This window comes from Thamnophis elegans, chromosome Z (genome assembly GCF_009769535.1).
Source record: "Thamnophis elegans isolate rThaEle1 chromosome Z, rThaEle1.pri, whole genome shotgun sequence".
NCBI classification, from domain to species: Eukaryota; Metazoa; Chordata; class Lepidosauria; order Squamata; family Colubridae; genus Thamnophis; species Thamnophis elegans.
The window spans coordinates 115,929,019-115,950,155 of NC_045558.1; the positions used below are offsets into that span (position 1 = coordinate 115,929,019).

The 21,137-nt window shown below is 41.3% G+C and overlaps 1 protein-coding gene across 1 annotated transcript; it reads right to left on the bottom strand.

The window, feature by feature from the left end:
* Positions 1 to 2,376: 2,376 nt before the first annotated feature.
* On the bottom strand, positions 2,377 to 14,684 carry LOC116520916 (sulfotransferase family cytosolic 1B member 1-like). The gene is made up of 7 exons (XM_032235403.1): positions 14,322 to 14,684; positions 13,093 to 13,221; positions 12,894 to 12,991; positions 12,673 to 12,799; positions 8,889 to 8,983; positions 4,649 to 4,829; positions 2,377 to 2,608 (listed from the first exon to the last, which is right to left on the bottom strand). The coding sequence occupies exons 1-7, from the start codon at positions 14,500 to 14,502 to the stop codon at positions 2,499 to 2,501; spliced, it is 921 nt and encodes a 306-aa protein (XP_032091294.1). The 5' UTR covers positions 14,503 to 14,684; the 3' UTR covers positions 2,377 to 2,498.
* Between the last annotated feature and the right edge of the window lie 6,453 nt (positions 14,685 to 21,137).

Here is a 21,137-nt window from a genome sequence, read left to right on the forward strand (position 1 = left end):
AAGGGAGGCGGTAACAACCGCCTGGATCCAGCCCCGTGTCACCTCTCCGCTGTTAGCAACCAGCCAGGAGGGACACGGGTCCAGTACACAGGTGGAGGCACTCACAGCTCTCATGGCCTTGTCCACGTCCCCGGGGGCAACATCCTGAAACTCAACCCAGCGATGGTCTACCAGATTATCCTCCTATGCCTCGGCTGGATCTGCAAGGGTGGAGTTCAGATCCGACCGAAACCGAGCAACTTTGTCCGCTAAGAACTGGGTGTAGTCTTCAGCCCTACCCTGCAAGGGTTCCCCCGTATCCCTCCTATTCAGGAGGGAACGGGTTATCCTAAACAGGGCAGCTGGGCGGGACTCAGCGGACGCAACCAAGGTGGCAATATACTATCTTTTCGCTGCCCTAAGTGCCCTGATGTACTCCTTGGTGCAAGTTGTTAAGAGTGCTCGGTTCGATTCGGATCTATCGGACCTCCGTAAGTGCTCTAGGCGTCTCCTCCGGCGCTTCCTCTCCCGGAGCTCCTCAGTGAACCAAGGAGGCCTCCGGGATCCGCCACCTCGGAGCGGCCGTAGTGGCGCAATCCGGTCAAGGGACTCCGATGCTGCCGAGTGCCAGGCAGCAACCAGAGTTTCCACCGGACTGTGGGTGAGAGTATCAGGAATAACCCCAAGCTCCGTCTGGAACCTCAAGGGGTCCATAAGTCGCCTGGGGCGGAACCACTTGGTCGGTTCCTCCTCCCTACAGTGGGGGTTTGGTCTCCGGAAGTCAAGCCTCAGTAGGCAGTGGTCTGACCACGACAGGGGTATGATCTCATTACCCCTCAGACCAAGATCACAGGTCCACTGCTCCGAGAGGAATACGAGGTCGAGCATGTGACCCGCTGAGTGGGTTGGGCCCCGAATTACCTGGGTCAAGCCCATGGCTGTCATGGAAGCCATGAACTCCCGCACCCCATCAGAGTGTTCACCGAGCGAAGGCAAATTGAAATCCCCCAGGACCATAAGCCAACGTGTGCAACTGGTGAAGGAGAGCAGGTGTGAGCAGGTGTGAAGCAGGTGGTGGCTCCAGGATCTTGGGGAATGGTGCATCCCTGGGGAACCGGCCCTTGACCCAAGATGAAGGACGAGTGGGTGGCATGCTTACTTACCTTTGGTGAGCTGAGCAGTGCATGCAGGCAACTGACAAGGTGCATAATTTGGCCATGTGGTGAAGCGAAGGCAAATATATAGGGCTGGGATGAGCAGAGTGGGCGAGCAGGCAGAGCAAGCAAGCAGGCAGGGTGAGTGAGCAGGGAGGGTCGAGTGAGTGGCAACCAGACAACTGGTTTGGGGGCGTGGCCAGCCAGAAGTCGCTGCTGGTTTGGCGACCTATGGCAAATTTTCGCTACCGGTTCATGCAAACCAGTGTGAATCGGCTGAATACCACCTCTAGTTGTTAGTCAAGGACTCCCTGGATAGTATCCTCCCAATTATGGTGTCACAATCTGAGTTTTTTTCCCTTTCAGCGTGTGGCATCTACAAAAAGGGCAGAGCTTGAGTTTTTGACCCTTCCCCAATTCCTCACTAAGTAGAGTAATGATTCTCTTTAACAGAATAGCTACATACCAGAGTTGAAAGCAGGGGTGGGTTCTTCCCAGTTCAGACCGGTTCAGCCGAATAGATAGTAACTCAGGCAGACACCTGACCATACCAGTTCTATCCTCAGTGGCGGCATCTTGATTTTCAGTTTTGCACATGTGCAGAACAATCTTCATTGAAAAAAATGTAATCCCCCCCTTTTTTAATGTTGTGCGCATGCGCAGACCTTTTAAAATGCAAATGTGCACGTGCATGGAAAAAGTTTTCGGCACTGAACCGGTGGTAATCTGAGCAGGAACCCACCCCTGGTTGAAAGGGTATCGGAGGTCTTCTAGTCCAACCTCTGCTTTGGCAGGACACCCTATACAATTTCAGACAAATAGTTGCCTAATCTCTTGTGTTGGAGGACCCCCAACCTCTGGAGGCAAGTTATTCCACTGATTAATTGTTCTAATTGTCAGGAAATTTCTTCTTAGTTTCCTTTTCTCCTTGATTAATTTCCACCCATTGCTTCTTGTCCTGCCCTCAAGTGCTTCGGAGAATAGCTTGACGCCCTCTTCTTTGTGGCAGTCTCTGAGATATTGGAAAACTGCTATCATGTCTCCCCTAATCCTTCTTTTCTTTAACTAGAGATGGCCAATTCCAGAAACCATTCTTTATATATTTTAGCCACCAATCCCCTAATCATCTTTGTTGCTCTTCTCTGCACCCTTTCTAGACTCTCAACATCTTTATTTCTAGCTTTTATACTTTTATCTAGAGAATTTGGGTCCTTTCTGTCAATCACTCAACCACTGCAGAACCTATGTGCATTGCATCCTCATTTTTAATAGTAAACTAATTTATTGGGATAGTTACAATAGTGTTTTCCAAGGGACTATATTTTACTATTTGATAAGTCCCAGGGAGGATAATTTCCTGATCTGTTATTCTTCCTGGAAATGTAAACTTGTCCCTTTCATCTTCTGCTGGTAATGGGCGTCAAATACCTCCCTTTGAGCCACTGTGAAATAATTCTTCCAATCACCAACTGTACCTGAAGAAATGCAACAACAATAAAAAAAAACTTAGAGGGAATTTCGGAATTAAGAAAAACCTTAGGTTACATCTGCAAATTCCATTCCATCATTTACTCTCCTAAGATCTAAGATCACCACCCAAAGCTTTCAGCTTTGTCTGAAAAAGGCAGAAGAAAATCAGGATTGATCCAGTGGTAGTTGTTTTCCAGAAGTCCTTTTCTGCACCTTCTACATTTCCCTTTTTTCTTTAAGTAGGGCCCCAGTGATGAAGTTACCCTGCTTTTACTTCTTCCCAAAATTAAAACAAAAACAAAAAAGCAAAACAAATTCTGGAACACCTCTCATATACATCATATGATTTCTGAATGTCCCAAAGATGCTTTTTCAAAAGGCAACTGGCTTTTCCAGTTGCCTTTTGAAAAGGCATCTTTGGGATAATTATGACATAGATGACTGAGAATTTCCATATATACGATGCCTCAATGGTTTTCCATATATGCTTTGGTTTTGTATGTAACATTTGTGTCATAGTTAATTTCACTTGTTCTTCTGGGTCAGGATTAGACTTCCTCTGCATATTCTTTCACAAGTGCAACTTACTCCCAAGAAAAGTTTAAAAGATGGCAGCCCAAATCAAATCCTCTGAAGAGCTTGACACATCTGAAGTGTCATGTGGTTAAGAAGCTGGCTTGAAGATTAGCTAGCCCACATTTGAGACCCAAGTGCTGCTGCATCGCAGGGTGAGGTCCCGTCTTTTGCTTCAACTCCTTGATGGAAATATGAAAGGGGCCTCCATGGGCGCTCCCAAGGCAATGGTGATATCACCAGATATTCCTTTTAACCCAGAAATATCTTAAATAGTGCCTCTGACAAGAATGGGATTGCAGCTCCTCCCTCAGCCTCCCTCCCTCCCTCCCTCCCTCCTCTCTCTCTCTCTCTCTCTCTCTCTCTCTCTCTCTCACACACACACACACACACACACACACACACACACACACACCAAAGGCAGCTGGGTTCCGCCACCAGGCATTCACCTCTACCATTTCTCCGCTGTTAGCGCCCTAACTGTTCGTGCCGGCCAATAGGACCCAGCTTCTTTAGTCCCAGACCCTTTGTCATGGGCTATTCGGCAAAAAACTGTTCATCCCGGGCTTTTGCGCCAAAGGTGACAGCTTTGGCGCAAAAGTAAGAGAAGGAGTCTGAGGAATTGTGACAAGTAGAAAGTCATGATTTTAACTTTCCTGTGCAAAGGATTTTCTAGCTCAGACCTGAGGCAACTGGGCAGAGAAACAAAACCCCCGAGAGGAAACTCCACACGGAACACTTTCTCCCTCCCTCTCTCTCTCTTTCTCCCTTCCCTTCCTCCAATTGACTGGCGGTGAACTGTCACCTGAGCCCAAAAGCCCGGGGTGAATGTTTTTCGCCGAATGGCCCATGATGAAGGGTCTGGGACTAAAGAGACTGGGCCCCATTGGCCGGCATGAACAGCTAGGGTCCTAACAGTTGAAGAGAAATTGTAGAGGTGAATGGATGGGGGCGGAACCTGGGGCCAAAAAGGGGCGGCGAAGGGTACAAGGAGAACAGTCCTAGACCCCCAAAGGCTAGTCCTATAAAGTTTGGACCATGGATAAGGAAACTCTGTAGGATTTGACATAAAAGTAGGTGGATAATTTACTGCCCCAAATCTGTTTCCTGAAGCCTCCAGCACATACCTAAATCATAGTTCCTAAATCACTGACACTGTTTCATGTTATATTAAGGCGGTAAAACTTAGTAATACTGAATGAATGTAGCCCTTCCTACTCTATTTCCTTCCCTCAAAAACAAGGGAAAAACAAGGAATTGCAATCACATCTCCATGTCTGACTGGATTTTCATTCATTCAATAGCCCTTAACCTTCACAAAAATCTTCAGTGTCAATGGCCACCAAAACATTGCTTATTCCAGATATAAAGGTTCCTAATTTAGAACTAGTTTAAATTGCCAGTTTTTCTTCCTATTTTAAGGAAAGTCACTCTACAAATAAAAGAACATCATTTTGAGTTCTTGATCTTACCTTTCCTCATGAAGGAACTTTTTGACCTGTCAAAGATGGAACTGGGTACGGTTTCATAATTTGCCATGGGATTCTCTTTCATGTTTTCAAATGTTGCCTTATGCACTATTTTCTGAACAATGTCTTCAGACAAGTCGACCTGCAGGAAATCTTTTACACGGCGGACTTCACGGGCTAAATCCTGGCAGAAGGTAGGCATGGATGGGGAAAAGGCCACAATGTGAGTAATATGAAATTAATTCACTGCATGCTCTTAGATGCTGAAAAGTTTGGTGAGAGGATGTAGAAAATAATGGAGAGATAGTTTTACCTCCAGGAATCAAATAAGATGACCTTTGGATCTACTACTTTACCTATATTATTCTCCTAGCATCTCACAATTGTCCTGGACACTAATTTGGAGGAAGCAACTAGATGTGTGAGAACAACTTCAATGCAAAATGGGCATTTTCTTATGATAAATGTGCACTTTGAAAAGATGTGAAGGCTAAGAAAGAGGAGGAATGTACTAATAAGAAGACAATGGGCAAAATCATGTGACTGAATTTTGAGCACTTAGCAACCAGACTATATTTATGTCCACTAATATCATCCTGTGGTCACATGACAATGTCTTATGAGGGTTTTGCAGTTACTTCCATTTTTAAGCAAAACCATATCCATAGCAATCCACTGGTTTGCTTAAATAATTGCGGCATTCACTTAATGACAGCCTCAAAAAAAAACCTTGTAAAATCAGATTGGTCACGTGATCAACCTATTTTATAACCATCAGGATTTACAACTGTGATGAGTAGGCTACATTACAGTTGTAAGTCCAAAACAATCTGTAATATGGTTGATTTAATTATGCTGTGTATGGAGTTCACAGCAGATAATTTTTCTTTGCATCCTGAGAGAAAACATCTGTTTCTGCCTAGGATTGAACTTTCAACCTTCTGAGTGGGAGGCAAGTGTCTTCACCAGATTGCTCACTTGGCTGAATCCTCAGAACTGTGATTTATTCAATAAATCATGGTTTTACAAAGCTCAGCTTTGTGTAGTGTGCCAACAAGCAACATAATGTTAATTAGATGTACCTATCTTAATAGGTACATCTAATATATAAATACTATAAATAAAATAAACCCCCACCGTTGCTTCTGCAAAAAAAAAAAAAAAACAACCTTAAATTGTCTACCATGGACCTCACTGTCTTTCTAAGAGGTCCGTAAAGGGGGCATGCATAAGTGAATACCAGCCTGCCTAATGTCCCTGTCCTACTGTACCCGTTTATTTGTTACCCATTTCCTGTGTTCTTATTCATGTTTATTCTTACTCCTGTTGACACAAATTGAATTTGATAGAAAAATGAAGATTTGGCAAACAAAATAAAATCAACAAGACAAAGCTAAAGCAAAGACATTCCTGAGTTCCTCCCGCCCCTTTTCTCCTGTTACTAAAACAAAGTTAAATTCAGCTATACAAAGCCACTCAGCATATTATCTTCCAATCAGAAAAAAACAGATTTCGAAAACATTTCCAGTAACTTTAGTGTACCATGATTCACCCCAAAATATTTCAACATATCTTTAACCGGGTAAAAATGTAACTTGATCATTTTAGTCATTCTTTATGTCAAAATAATATTTCCCTCTTTACACATTATTTTCTCTACAACTGCTGGTTTTCTGGAATTCTTCCATTTTCAAGAGGTCCAGGCAGGAAAGTAGTTGCCTAATGCTATGAAGTAATCTTGAAACCTTCAGACAGATTGAAATTCATTAGTCCTTGAGTCAAGTGCAGAAAAGTTTTCAGGCTATTGCTTTGTTTAACAAGACTAGAGTTGCCGCTATTCTTAAATATAGGACAAACTGAGGACAGTAATTGGTGAATTTCTTTGGCTTCAATTTTCTCCCACCAAGTGTCATTTGGCAGAAAAGTAGCCACCATTCACTTAATTTGGGGTGGTGGTGAGTTAAGGGGAGTTGAAGAAGCAGAGTAGGATGTTTGTAGGTGGGGTACTTGGAATGGTGCTTAACCTTCTTAAGTTGTCTAACAGTTCACAAGTGCAGAAGTACTCAACATTTGTGAGGGATCAGGCTATTTCTGAATACAGATCTATCCTAATTTAAAACTAAATTCAAAATTAGCCTGGCTGACAAGTCACAGATGGGAGAGAGGTGTGGACTGAAACGGTAAAGAGTGTTCAATAATGAGTAAGCTCTCCATTTTAACTAGTACTGTAAAGAAATAATTGCTGGAACTGAGTCTCATTCTCATGGCTGGTAGCATCCAAAAGAGCATGCAGGATCCAAATGGTTGGAGTGTAGGAGATTTCCCTTAAAAAGTTCTATAAAATAATTTAATTAATTTTAATTGAAGAATATAAAAAAAAAAGTATAGTTCCTAGATTTCAAAGGTATGTTTGAGATGTGTCAGGTTAGAACTCTGGGAGACCAGAGGAAAAAACATGTTCTCTTCATCAGCACTTTTAAAGGACACTGGCTTCTCATATTTCCTTTTCTAATCACTTTTGGGATCAATCAATCAGAATAGCACTGAAAGGGGCCCTGAAAGTCTTCTAGTCCAATCCCATGCTCAAGCAGGAGACCCTATACCATTTCAGACAAGTGACCGTCCAGTCTCTTCTTTAAAAACTCCAGTGATGAAGCATCTACAACTTCTGAAGGCAAGTTGTTCCACTGTTTAATTCTCACTTTTAGGAAGTTTCCCCTTAATTCCAGGTTGCTTCTCTCCTTGATTAGTTTCCATCCATTGCTTCTTGTCTTGCCTTCAGATGCTTTGGTAAATAAGTTGAGCCCCTGCTCTTTGTGGCAATCTCTCAAATATTGGAATACTGCTAACCTTTAATTGCTTTTCAGCTATTAGGAACCTTAGGATTGACATTTGATAGCACTGGGTGATCCCAAAGATGCTTTTTTCCCAAGAGGCAACTGGACTTTCACCAGTTGATGTCTTAATAAATAATTAATATTATATACATATTAACAAGCCAAGATAATGACTTGGATAATTTTACTACTTTGTAATTACAGAAGAGGTTTGTTAAAGTTTTGAAGAAACTTGTGAGAAAGGGACAAATAAAAATGAAAAAGAAATAAAATACTACAAAATTATTTGATGGGGTCTAAAGATTAAGATTGTTAGAAGTAAAAGGAAGGAATATAAAGATTTGTGTGATCAAAGTTAAAATAGATATTTATTTATTTACTTCCTTGCTTGCTTACTTATTTTTTATAGCTGGCATTTCCCCATATATGCAAGGCCTGTTTGTTTGTTTTTCCTGTTCAACATAGGGTTGATCCATTTGGTTGCAACAGGAATTGACCAGTCAACTTGTCACCTTAGCCTCAAATGTGAGAGAGACTTATCCAAAGTCATCCAATCAGCTTTCATGGCTAGGCAAGACTAGAACTCACAGTCTCTGGTTTTTAGTCTGTGCCTTAACAATGAGACTAAACTGGCTCTCAATATGTTATTAATGGACTTTTGCTGACATTAGGATTGAAATGATGACACTTTATGGATTTGTTAATAAGGTAAGAGATGGGAACAATTTGTTTTACTTCAAGAGAAGATAAGTTATTAAATATCTTTATACTTTTTTATACTTCTGTTAAAGGTGGGAAGTAATTTCTTTATATATTTATTTTATTTTTATTTACTATATTCTTATTTTTCTTTCTTTTCTATTTCTTTCTATTTTTCATCATTTTCTGCACTTTCTACATTTCTCTTTTTCCAATCACAACAGTTTTTATTGTTAAGGTTTTGCTGTTGTAATTACAATCCCTTTAAAAAATAAAATACTATTAAAAAAGAAAGTAAAATTTCATAATCTTTACTGTGAAAACATTATGGTCTCATAAAATTTCAACTTTCTTATTGGAAAGTTTTCATTCTCGCCGAAGCTATGAAGTTTAGATGCTTCATGAGATTTCACTGGGGTGGCTGTGAGTGTGTATAAACATTTTGGGATGCTGTAGATATTGTTTGAGGACTGGCAGAATCCCTGGCATCAGGCTACTGATTATCACAACATTCTGTTTTCCACAACAGTCAATGAAATGCTGTACTTTTGAAACCCCTTAACCAGGACATGAAAGCAATAATCAACTGATACTATTAAGAAACTGTGATTCAGATCTTTGCTTAATCCCTAAGATTGTACAATATTGAAAAGATTTCTCCACCACTCTTTTATGTGGATTCAGTTTCTCCACCACTTGAAACTTACTTTCTTCATGTCTTCATAGAAGACGTAGAGAATACGATGATTATCTTTCTCATCCCAATAACGCTGCACGTGATCATACCAAGATCCCCAGGCAACTAAGTTATAAAGTAAGATGGAAGAACAAGGATCATCATTCATTTAATGAAATCAATTGATCAATAGCAGTGCAATAATACACAGTCACTTACCTGTCAATCTCACAAGACTCATTGGCATTTACTATATCCCAATAGGGTTTTCAAAGAAAATATGGCAAAAGAGAGGAGAGAAGTAACTGGGAAAACAATGGGAACTAGACTTTGGGTTCAGAATGTATTTCTATGGGAGGATGAAAGTTATGAAAAAGAACAAAAGGATGATGGACTTATATAAAACAACAGAAAAGTACTTCAGGAAGGAACATGAATGAACGGAAGAGTGGAGGTGAGGAAATACAGATAATCCTTGACTACAATTGAGCCCCAAATTTCCATTGCTAAGAAGGCATTAGTTAAGGGAGTTTTGCCCCATTTTACAACCTTTTTTTGCCACTGTTGTTAAAAAAAACCACTACAGTTGTTAAATGAATCATGTGGCCATTAAGCAAATCTTGCTTTCCCCATTGACTTTGCTTGTTGCAAGCCAGCTAAAATGATTACAAATAGTGCTCTAAAGCACTATGAGGCAGTATATAAGTCTAAGTCTAATGCTGTTGCTATCCCATAAAACCATGCCAGTTGCCAAGCTCCCAAATTTTGATCAGGTGACCATGGAGATGCTGTTGAAAGTGTAAAAACTAGATATGTCTCTTTTTTCAGGGCTGCAACTTCGAATGGTCAGTAAATGAATGGTTGTGTTGCATTGGGTGAGTGATTGCAAGTGGCAGAGTGTGCAAATTGGGCATAAATGAATATGCAAGAGTGGTGTATATAAGGCTCTTACTCTTCCTGTTTTAAATTGACACTAATCCCAGGAAGATTATCCAAATGGTAATGCAGTCCCTCACAAAAAAAACCACACAAAAAACCACCCACCCCTCTCTTTGCTGTACATATAATACTGGAGTCATTTATCATTCTATTACTTAATTAAATCTGCATAGGTGAATATATACTTTTGTAAACAATTTATATTTTGTTACCAAGCTTACTTGCATATATTTTAACTAAATAGCATCACCTGAGAGGAAGCATGCAATGAATGATGAGAATAGTAATTTCCAAAAGTTACTTACATTTAAAAAATGAAAAATAAACATGCTTCTTAGGCAACTGATTTTTTTTCTGTGTGTATAATGGATCGATCGGCTCTATAACAACCCCAATTGAAAACCTTCTGCCTAAAACTATAACTTTTGCAAACATTTTCTCCTTCAACCAACATTTGAACTATTCTGTAACAGAAACCAGATTTTAAGAGAAATGGAAAGAGAAATCAAATACAAAAGAGAATAAAACTCTTACTTTAAATAATTATAGATGATAAAAGACTATTGTGAGGGCATCATCTCTGCACCCAAGATTGTTTTCACACAAACTTAGAAATTGTATTTACACACTGTGCTAAGCTTGGTTATTTTCAACCTTGGCTGTTTTTAGTGACTTAAGTAGCACACACCATTTGACTGATCTAGGGATCAATGTTTTGTAGAAATAAAAAAAGATTAGTTATAAGCAGGTTAAACTGATTGAGTTTGGGGTTCCAGACTTCATATCTTCAGAATGGACTGAGAAACATTCTTCTCTTTCTCGAACTTCAAACATAATTGGAACAAGGGTGAATCATTGGAACAAGAGTCAACTAGAAAAAGCAATGGCCTCTGTTATATAAGGCAGTTTCCAATTAAAAAATATTGGATATGAGCCAGTATCCAGTGCTGCAGTAAAAAAAAAAAAACCTACTTTAGGATGGAGTTTCCTTATTATGAACAATTAAAATTTGGTACACAATATAACCTGAAAGTTACACATGTGACTCCCGAAAGGTTTGTAGAGACATCAAATCCCTTGATAGCAGTTGGCACTGCCAATTTTTTAGCAAATAAAATTAAACCCAGTGACTGAAAGGGTGGATAACATAGCAGGAAACAGATTTAGAGAAAATCAGCTTATGAAAAAAAAGGTGTGGATGACAATTAAGAAACTTCTGAAGGATTTTTTTTTTTGGCAGCCTTTGAGTCAGTTTTGACTTGACAAGGCTGCCTGGAAATCTCTTCCGTTTTTCATGGCAAGGTATTTGAAGGGGATTGCCCACAGAAAGAAAAAATAAACAGAACACAGAGTAAATGATCATGGCTGAATGAAGAATTAATGAGTAGATATAATTCACCTCTAGATAAAGAAAGGAGTTGAGATCATCTATAAGTACTTCATACAACTGTTCCTCCTGAGAAGATCACAAGATAGTGGTTTCTGGTGGTTTTAGAGCTCTGGGAGATGAGAGAATAGCCATCTTTCTCAAACTATGATCAGTGCCTTTAAAAAAAACAGCTTTGTGTACTTCCTTTTCTAATTACTTTCAAAATCGCTTGTTGACCGCTTTTCAGCTATTAGGAACTTTGGATCTGTATTTTACCATTCTGGGTGAATTTCCTTCAACTTAGTAAAATAAGTTTTAAATTGCAAGTTTAAGGACTTCAATAATTTGGAGTGAGGAATAAACAGCAAAAGGTTAATTGGAAATTTGGTTTTATAAAGTTACAAATGGATTGAGGGTCCAGATGAATTTGAAATAGGATTTTGGAATTAATTATAAGAAATCTTTTTAAGATTGTCTGCCTCTGTAGTTAGACTGTATTTAAAAGATGTGATAGAAGAGGAGCAAATTTGGCCAGACGAGACTGAGGCTGGTCCAAAAATGGATTTTAAAAGTCACAGACTACAAGAGGAACATGGAAAAAGATGCTGCACTAGACATGAAAAGAAAACCATTTCTTATTTTCCAAGTAGATATTCAAGAAGAGTTCTATACAAGGCAAAGTTCATTAGCCTAACGTTAAAATTCTCTGCCTCCAAAATCAGAATTCCGGTATTATCTTTATTTATATCCAGGGCCTAAGTAAGAATAAACTGGGGACCTGTGTCCCAAAACAAAATTTTGGTGGTGGCATCTCATAAGACTGGCAAGGAGCTAATGGCGAGATCCACTTTTGGCCTTTAGCAAACAGAAGATCGATTTTCCAATAAGTTATTGCAAATTCTTGTAGCTTAGCCAAGTTGATATTACAAATTCCCCACATCTACATTTCAAAAGTATTGCTGAGCAAGCTTTGCAGATTGCTTCATGGTACTATAAATCACCTTTGCTTTTAAATCGATAGTGTTGCTTAATTAATTAAGATAATAAGACAAACCAAGTCCTCTGATCTAACACATGCTAAGGAAGGAAACCAAGCAGAAATACTTTCCCTAAAAATATTTTCAGCAAACGTTCAGCTGTTGGACTCCCCAATATATTGACAAAATCAATCATCAGACCATCCTCAAATATTGTCTGCTGGAGAGGATGCCTTATTTAAGGTATTATTGTGTGCACTCACTCTCCCTTAAGAAAATTATAAAAAGGAGGCAAACCCCAGTTCCCAGATATTTTGAATTGTGGTGAACTCTAGAAAGATACACAATGCCAGCTCAGGGATGTCATTTTGGCGGATCATTCCTGGCAAGCTGAATGCATGTGGTGCATCTCTGTTTCTTACAATATATTACTCTAAAAATTGTTTTTGGCATTTTGCTATGGTTTCAGCTTTCGACTCTAAATTCTGATGGACGCATTGGCTACAGTCTGGCCGCTGGTTTTCACCTACGTTTGCCTTCCATGAATTTTGTAACATACTCTTCCCAGGCCCCTGGATCTGGCTGAGTTAAATTCATCTGGTCAAAGAAGTAATAGGATACCACATTATCCTTGGCATTGCGAGCAACGTAGATCATCTGTAATGGGATAGAAAAGAGAATGATATGCATGTGACAATAAATTAGGGCTGAAGAGAGGGACAAATATATGAGGAGCCTTAAATGAAAGTACTTTGCAGTTATTTTCCCAAAAGCTTTTAGGGACAAGCTGGAAGGGGAGGTGGGTCTTGATCACACGAGGAGATGGAGCATTCACCAACTTATCAACTCCTGAGGAAGAAGAAGCAGAATAGGAGACAACATCAGTCCAACAGCCTATATATTCAAGATCTAGAGATGGATATCAAGATAGCAATGCTTCCTGGCCTTACCAGAAGGCATAGGAGGTGGCGAGCAGATTTCTAAAAATGGGATCCGCACATATATGGGGGCCCTCTGTGCCTTTTCCAAATCACCTTTGTTCAATACTAGATCCACAATTTCTTGCATCCATGTGGTACCTGAAAGCCCAGAGGAGAGAAACAATTTGGACAATCGCTTGGTGACAATACAAACCTTCCCCACCATTACAATTCATGACAGTGGTCCCACCTCCTTATATTTTGCCAATATACTAAATTGTATAAACGGTGCAATATTAATATTCACCATTCAACAAATGCACTATTACATGTAGAAGAACAAAGAAATATTTCATTTCATATGAATTAAAACTGCACCATCCGCACGTGACAAAAAAAAGTATCAGCAGAATTGGGGGAACCCAAGATTTGCGAAAATAAAAACAGTTTTTAGAAAAAGATCATACAGTAAACGCTGGGTGGGGGGGAAGGGAACCAAAAAGCCCAGTGAGGAATTCGTATGCTCTTGTAAACAGAATATATTTTGTTGGAGGGTAGAAATGGAAAAAGAAAAATGAAGAATGGAGTTTCCTGAATGGAAGCATTCATTGCATCTGAGGTCATCTGAAGAATCTTAGAGAATACAGGACAGAAAAATGTCTCATGATTATCACAATTTATTTTTCCTTATTTTTTCCATTCCTGTTTCATGCATTTTGAAATAGTAATATACAAATTAACAAGCAATCCACTTATAGATACACAATTTCCTATTGACAACCTTCAACCTTTTTACTTCTAAGACAGTTAATGTGTTGAAAAGCAAAATCTTGAAAGCAGATTTTTGTAAAAAAAAAAAATCAAACCTGTGTTCTATTTCTATAAAACAACTGGTTTTATGTCTTTGGGAAGTATCATATGACACTTAATCCATATAAACACCGATTTATGAAACTCGAAAAGTTGGTTCTAGTTTATCCTAATGTGTACTTCCAGCATTATCAAAACAAGTACTCATAAAAAATCTACCGTTGGAAGACAATCCTTCAGCCAAAACGGATTCAAAAGGTGCAAGAAAAAAATGCATTACTTTCAGTTTTTCAGCACATGCCATATGCCCCAATTCTAAGAGCTGTTTGTCACATCTGGATAGAGCGATTGTTACATTTTTGTGTGATCAGTGCTCAGGTCTTCTCTCTATTATCCTGACTTTTGTTCTTGCCACCTTCCCTCCACTATATTGCCCCATAACATCTCACCTGCTTTAGGATAAGTTGAGATGATCAAATCATCTGGTCTTGCCTGGAAGTTTTCAATGGGATCCCATTGATTTGCAATAGGTTCCATCAGGGGGATTCCACGGACCAGTGTCAGCGGATACCTATAAAAGACATCTGAATGCTTATGTAAAAGAGAATTGTAGTCCTGGTTTTCAGCCATGATGCCTTTTCAGGGTTGAGAGGTGTACAGTTCTCTTAAGTTTTCCGAAGTTATTCTCTCAGAGGAAAGCTGCCCTTGCTCCCTCTTAACTGTAGGCACCGTTTCCTGCACAGCCCTTGTATCTCAAAACAGTTTTGTTCTGTTCTCATTAGTATTTCCTCAGGAGAGTTCAGCATTAGGAAATTCTTTGCATTCTATTATTTCAATGAGCCCAACCCATTGTTTACCAACCAATTAGAGTGTCAGGACACAGGAACGCCCAAGGAGGCTGGACTTCTGAGTATTTAATCACTGGATGTTTTCATGAAGTCTTTTACTGAGCAACTGGCCTGTTACAGGATCTTATAGGGGCTTCAGATTACACACATTTTTTAAAAACACATATTTTCAATTAACAGATACCTAACATATGGAAGCAAAACACACAAACCCCAAATTTTCTCTCCAGGGGTAGAAGACTCCGGGAGCCAGCCTCATAATCAGAGATATTTAAACTTGGCAACTTTAAGACTTGTGAATTCTGGAATTAATTCTGGAAGTCGACAAGTCTTAAAGTTGCCAAGTTTGGGGATCCCTGCTCATTAAAAAAAAAAGCATTAGTTCTAAGCTCCCATAGAACTCTCATTTCAAGATGAGTCTCCTGCAAATATGGCTTTTTTTGCCTATTGTTCACAGAAGGCATGACTTCCAGCTTTTACTGACATTGAAAACAATATACAGTCCAGCAGAGAAGTGATGATCTACATTGGAAACAGAACAAAGTATATTATGTAAACATTCTGATTTATATGGATGAGGAACCAGCAACAGTGTCAACAACATGCAAGAATCCAAATAGCTTTCTTCCAGTTCTCCTCTATTAGGCATAGCATCCTTGTGGAAGGTGCTGAATATCACAAGGCCAACAAGCTCCTCAAGAGGAAAGACACCCTTAGAAGGAACCCCAGAATAAGGCAGGTACAGCAATAGTACCTGAACAAGTCCTAGTGTCTGGCTTTAGTTGTTAAGACAATTGTCCATATAGTGCTGAATGAAAACTACAGATAATTCTTCTTTAGCAATCACAACTGGGACTGGCAACTTGGTCAATAGGTGTGAATGTGACTGTGCTTATCGTCTTACACCAGCTTTCCTTTGCTTTATAGACCTGTGAAAGTCATAAATGCAAGGGATTAGTCAGAAAATTACTTTTTCATCACCGTCACAACTGTGAGCAGTTGCTAAATAAAGCAGTTGTAAAATATGGATTAAACTGTAAAAGGATAGATATCAGTGGCGGGCTTCTAACAGCAGCCAGGTCCTATATATTCTATGTCAACAAGAAATGCACAAATACACAGTTTTCAGGATCTGATTGAGGTATGACGTGCTGTTGAATTAAAGGCTAGAGAAAAATGCAAAAAAATTAATTAGTGAAACTTGAAACCAGCAATGCACGAACATTGTGAATTACCGGTCTTACTAATTTTTTTGCATTCTTTTCTCTGTCAACCGCACATAGCTTTACGTGTGGTCCTCATTTAATGACCATTCATTCAGCAACCTTCAAACTTTGTGCAGTGCTGGATGTTTGGTAGTCATGATTGGTAGTCATGACTAGTTCTTGAAGTTCCTGCCATTTCAATGCTCCCATGAGTATGTGATTGCCATCCAGACACTCAGCAACTGGCCAGTATTTCTAACTCTCGTAGTGTCCATGGTGACACAATCTGCTGCTGGTTTTTCACAAACAAAGTCATTGGGGAAGCCGGTAGGAAGTCAGAAGTCATGATCATGTGAGGATCTCATTTAACAAGGGTAGCTAGGGACTGCCAGAACGGCTGTTCTAAGCAGCATGGTGATATGACGTGTTTTACAACCGCATCATTTAACAATGAAAACTGTGATCCCAATTATTGTAGTTAAGCAAGGACTATCTGCATGCATTTACACATTTTTTCCAGACTTCTATTTATTCTCAAAAACATTGTAAGTAAGCATCTCTTAATACGATATGACGTAAACCTAATAAAAGTGTATCCTAATGTTTATGCACCTCCCTCAAAGTCCCTAATGAGTAGTTCTATCCCAGTCAACATTCTAGATCGATGAAAAAGATTTATGAAATGAGTTGGTATTTTATTTTCCATTCCTAGGCTGAAGAGATAACAGGTGACTGGTTGTTAGGGAAATCTTTGGCAGAGAAACTTTTGATCATGTTTCTTCAGGCTGTTTTGCAATCCCAGCCAAGCCCTGATGCCAAGGTAGAAGGATTCCCATAATGCCCTTACCTTTTCAGCACCTTTCTCCCCCATCATTGCCCTGATCTCATCCAGCACCCATAAATTATCATTAGTAGAAACTGCCCAATCCATCTGAGTTTGACAACCAACTCTATTCTAAATAGAAAGCAATAAGCTTATGGTTTACCTTCAATAATCACTTGCAAGAAGAAATGTTTAATAGGATTTGAAGAATAATGTTTGGGTTAACCTATTGACTGTCTACCCCCTCCCCCTTTTTTAATGTATATTATGATTAGATGCGGGATCGATTTACTTATTAGAGATCTTCTCATCTGGAGTATTTGTTTATATACTGTAATGTTTTTTGTTGTTAAATGTTGTTTAACTATTTGTAGACCTGTTATGCAAGGGGAGGAGAATTTATCAGGTTTTTTAAAGAAAGGATTCAGCATCCAACCAGGGTGGATCAAGAATGCCACATATTAAACTTATTTGATACTAGCTGTACCAGGCTACACGTTGCTAGGGCCCAGTTTGGTTAAATGGAAAAGAAAGAAAAGAGAAAGTGCAAGTTTCTAATCTGTTTAATTTCACAATGCTTGTGGGTATACAATATTTTTTGTTGTTCCACTGTCTGTGCAGATACAGAAATTGTCTGGTTTGCTGACTCTAGAACACGCAACATATAATTGTCCATGTGAGAAACAATTTTTAATTGCTGGAAAGAGGTTGGACCGGGCACATTTACCAACAGCATTCGAAGAAAGAAACATTCCCAGGGTGGTTCCCTCTGAGCAGGGTCATGCCATTGCCAGCAGCGGCAAGGTTCGTGATGGTCTTGCCCACCTGGCGGGCCCTGCCACTCACTGCACCGGCCATGGCTCCCCCGGCAGAGGCGGCCCTCGCATGAAAGTGAGCCATGGTGACCACTAGAAGAGCCATCCTGGAGGATGCTCCCACAGGCCCCGGCCTGGCGCCCTCCAAGCTCCCCGCGATGGGCAGCCTCCGGAACAATGGGCTGGATGGAGCCCCTCCGGACATGGGCAGGGGGACTCCAGCATGGGAGGGAGGCTGGGAGTGTTCCCCGTGGGTATAGTGGGGTGGTGGGTGGGTGCTGCCATTGGTCAGGCCTCAGGGCTGCTGGGCCGGGCGAGGCTGGTTGGGGGAGACGGCGCCAGGGCTGTTGGCCTCGTGGAAGTTGTGGAGCATTTCCTCGGAGGAGCTGCGCTTGGGCTCCCTCAAGTCGGTGGCCCAGGAGAGCGAGACATCCACGATCTCGGAGGAGGAGAAATCCTCGGTGTGCGACTTGTCCAGGTCTCCGTGTCTTCGGCGATGCTGTTGTTGGAGCTGAGGCTGGCGGAGATCTGCGCTGGGGTCACGCTGGTGATCTGGAAGCCACTCTTCTTCTTCAACTGGGAGCCCTGGATGCCTCCTCCTCCCTGCAAGAGCAGCGCCAGGTTCTGTGGTGGAGGCGCCCCAGGAGGGCAGGAGGAGACCAAGACAGAGGCGGCAGTGGAGGCTGGGAGAGACGGCGTCGGCTGGGCCAGCAGGCTGGGCAGGAAGTTCTCCAAGCAGGTGGCGCTGCTGCCCTCTTCTTCTCCTGCACCTCCGCCGCTGAGTCAGGTGCTGCTGCTGTGGCTGCTGTGGCTGCTGCTGCATTGGAGCTGGAAGGAGGAAGCCTGATGCCGCCATCAATGACAATGATGCCTCCCTTAGGTGCCAGCCTGCCAGGCTGAGGAGAGGAAGAGGTGGCAGCCACCGCCCCTGACCCGGCTTCCCTCAGCTGCGGCGGCGAGAGGAGATGGCTGGCGTCCTCTGAGGAGCAGGAGGAATAGGAAGGAGCCTCCTGTGGCAACACGTATGCGAGGCAGCCCCCATCAGCTGCGGTCCCATCCAGAGATGCCACTGCAGCTGCCGCCTCACGGGGCACCCAGCGGCCGCCCCAGCCCTGCTGTGCCTCAGGCTGCCACTGCTGCCACTGCCCCTTTGGAGCCTCCTTGGCGAGGCCATAGCTGGATTGCGGTGAGGGGGAGTGAGAGCGCATGCGGCCGGCTGGGCTAAGGAGACGCTCTGCCTCCTCCTCCTCTGGAGCTCCACTGGGCTGGGCGGGAGGAGGCTGGCTTAAGGGCGAGGGGGAGGCAGCCGAGGGATGGCACAGGTGCCGCCCCAACACACAGCAAAGGCCCAACAGGAGGGGAGGGGAGAGAGGGAAGGGGAAGGCCGAAGGGCTTCATCTCCACTTGGAGGAAATGACCGAAGCTCGTCGGAGGAGGGGCGGAAACGGGAAAGGGTGTAGCTGCAGCCCAGTCACACATATAAAGGGACTGTCGGGACAAAGCTGGAGAGAGGCCGAACTGTTCTGACTATACTATACTCACGAAATGAATGCTATGGTAAACGACACTGCTCAATTCCAACGCAATGTCACACGAAATAATTAAATCAAAATGAAAATAAATCAAAATCTATGAAAATTCGATATAACAATGCAATCAGAAACATTGACGTGGAATCGTGAAATATTTAGTATAGCGTATGTTGCTTTTACGTCCAATAGATGGCGCTGGTTTTCCAAAAAGCATGTTTTTACCTGTCACAGGTGTGACATCTATATAATATAGGTATATAAAAACATGTGCGTATTTTGACAACGTTGTGTCAAAGTTTCAAAGCAATCGGTGAAGAACTTTCGGAGATTTAAGATTTTGAATAAATGAACATTTACATTTTTATTTATATAGATTTGGGTCATTTTCTGCTCCTTTTTTGTACACACTTTTTTTCTTTTTCTTTTTTTGTTGTTAGTGTTGGATGTATGTTTTTGTTTTGCATTTTATTTTTGTTGATAAAACAATAGATATATATTGTATATAATAAAAAATAAGAGAATTTTAGAACAGAACACCTCAGTGGAGCTCTGCCATCTAAACATTTGTCAAACTGGGTTCTGTGGAGGTTTAGGGCTCTGCAAAGACTTTAAGATATGTAATGGGCTGCAAAAGTAGCCTCAAAGGATAGGAGGAAGAGTTGCAACCAAGACAACAATCAGACAAAAGATATTTGAGTCCAAGACTGAAATGTACTTTGAGAAAATGTCTCAGATAATAGCAATAGCAATAGCAGTTAGACTTATATACCGCTTCATAGGGCTTTCAGCCCTCTCTAAGCGGTTTACAGAGTTAGCATATAGCCCCCAACAACAATCTGGGTCCTCATTTCACCCACCTCGGAAGGATGGAAGGCTGAGTCAACCCTGAGCCAATGAGATTTGAACAGCCAAACTGCAGAACTGCAGTCAGCTGAAGTAGCCTGCAGTGCTGCATTTAACCACTGCGCCACCTCGGCTCTCTCTAAGTCCCTCTATATTATTCTTAAAGGAAGGGAGGAGGAAAAATACATTCAGACTTGCAAGATTCCATTATTATAACCGTATAATAAAAATAGTATTAATATTCATAATTTTAGTCTCCTAGTTCAGTCCACCTTGAAGAACTGAATTAGATTCCATGACAACAAGGGAGGGGGATTCTGAAAGGGGCTAAGTAAAAAAAACCCCTGTTTTTTCCTCTATAGTCATTGATGTACATCTGAAAGTGAGTTAACTTATCAGCTGACACTCATAAATCTTGCTCCTCAATCAGGGATTCTTGGATTTGGATTTGGATTTAACTTTATTTATATGCCGCCCTTTTCCCTGAGGGGACTCAGGGCGGCTCACAATCCAGGGGGAGGGAAAAACAAAACAAGATACACACATAAAGACAATACATCATTAAAAAATGCAACAGTCATACTATTTGGGTGGGGTTGAAATCTTTAGCCCCAGGCCTGTCGGGACAGCCAGGTTTTTAGGGCTATGCGGAAGGTCTGGAGGGTGGTGAGGGTACGAATCTCCATGGGGAGTTCGTTCCATAGGGTCGGAGCAGCCACCGAGAAGGCTCTCCTCCGGGTAGTTGGATATTTTTTAAAACTTCCCATAGCTTAGCTAGTTAGTTTACTTTATTGTCATTGCACCTTGTACAACGAAATTAAATGCAATTTCAATGTACAATGACACTTCAGGTTGTGGTTGTTAAGGAATAATGTGCAGTCATTAAGCACAACATCAGGTGGTGGCTGGTTTCCTCATTGATTTGACTTATTGGAAGCTGGCAGTGAAGATCACAAGTGGTGATGACATGACTGTGGAAGCTGCGACCATTGTAACTGTGTGCCGATTGCCAAATGCCCCAATCATGATCCTGTGACTGTGGAGACATTGCGACAGCCACAACTTCAAGGACCGGCCATAAGTCTTCTTGTTGAGCACTGTTGTAACTTTGAATGGTTGCTGAACAAAAAGTCACTAAGTGAGGATTACCTGTATAGTAAAAAGCCCTTCCCTGTCTTTCATGGTTGACAAAGCATAAT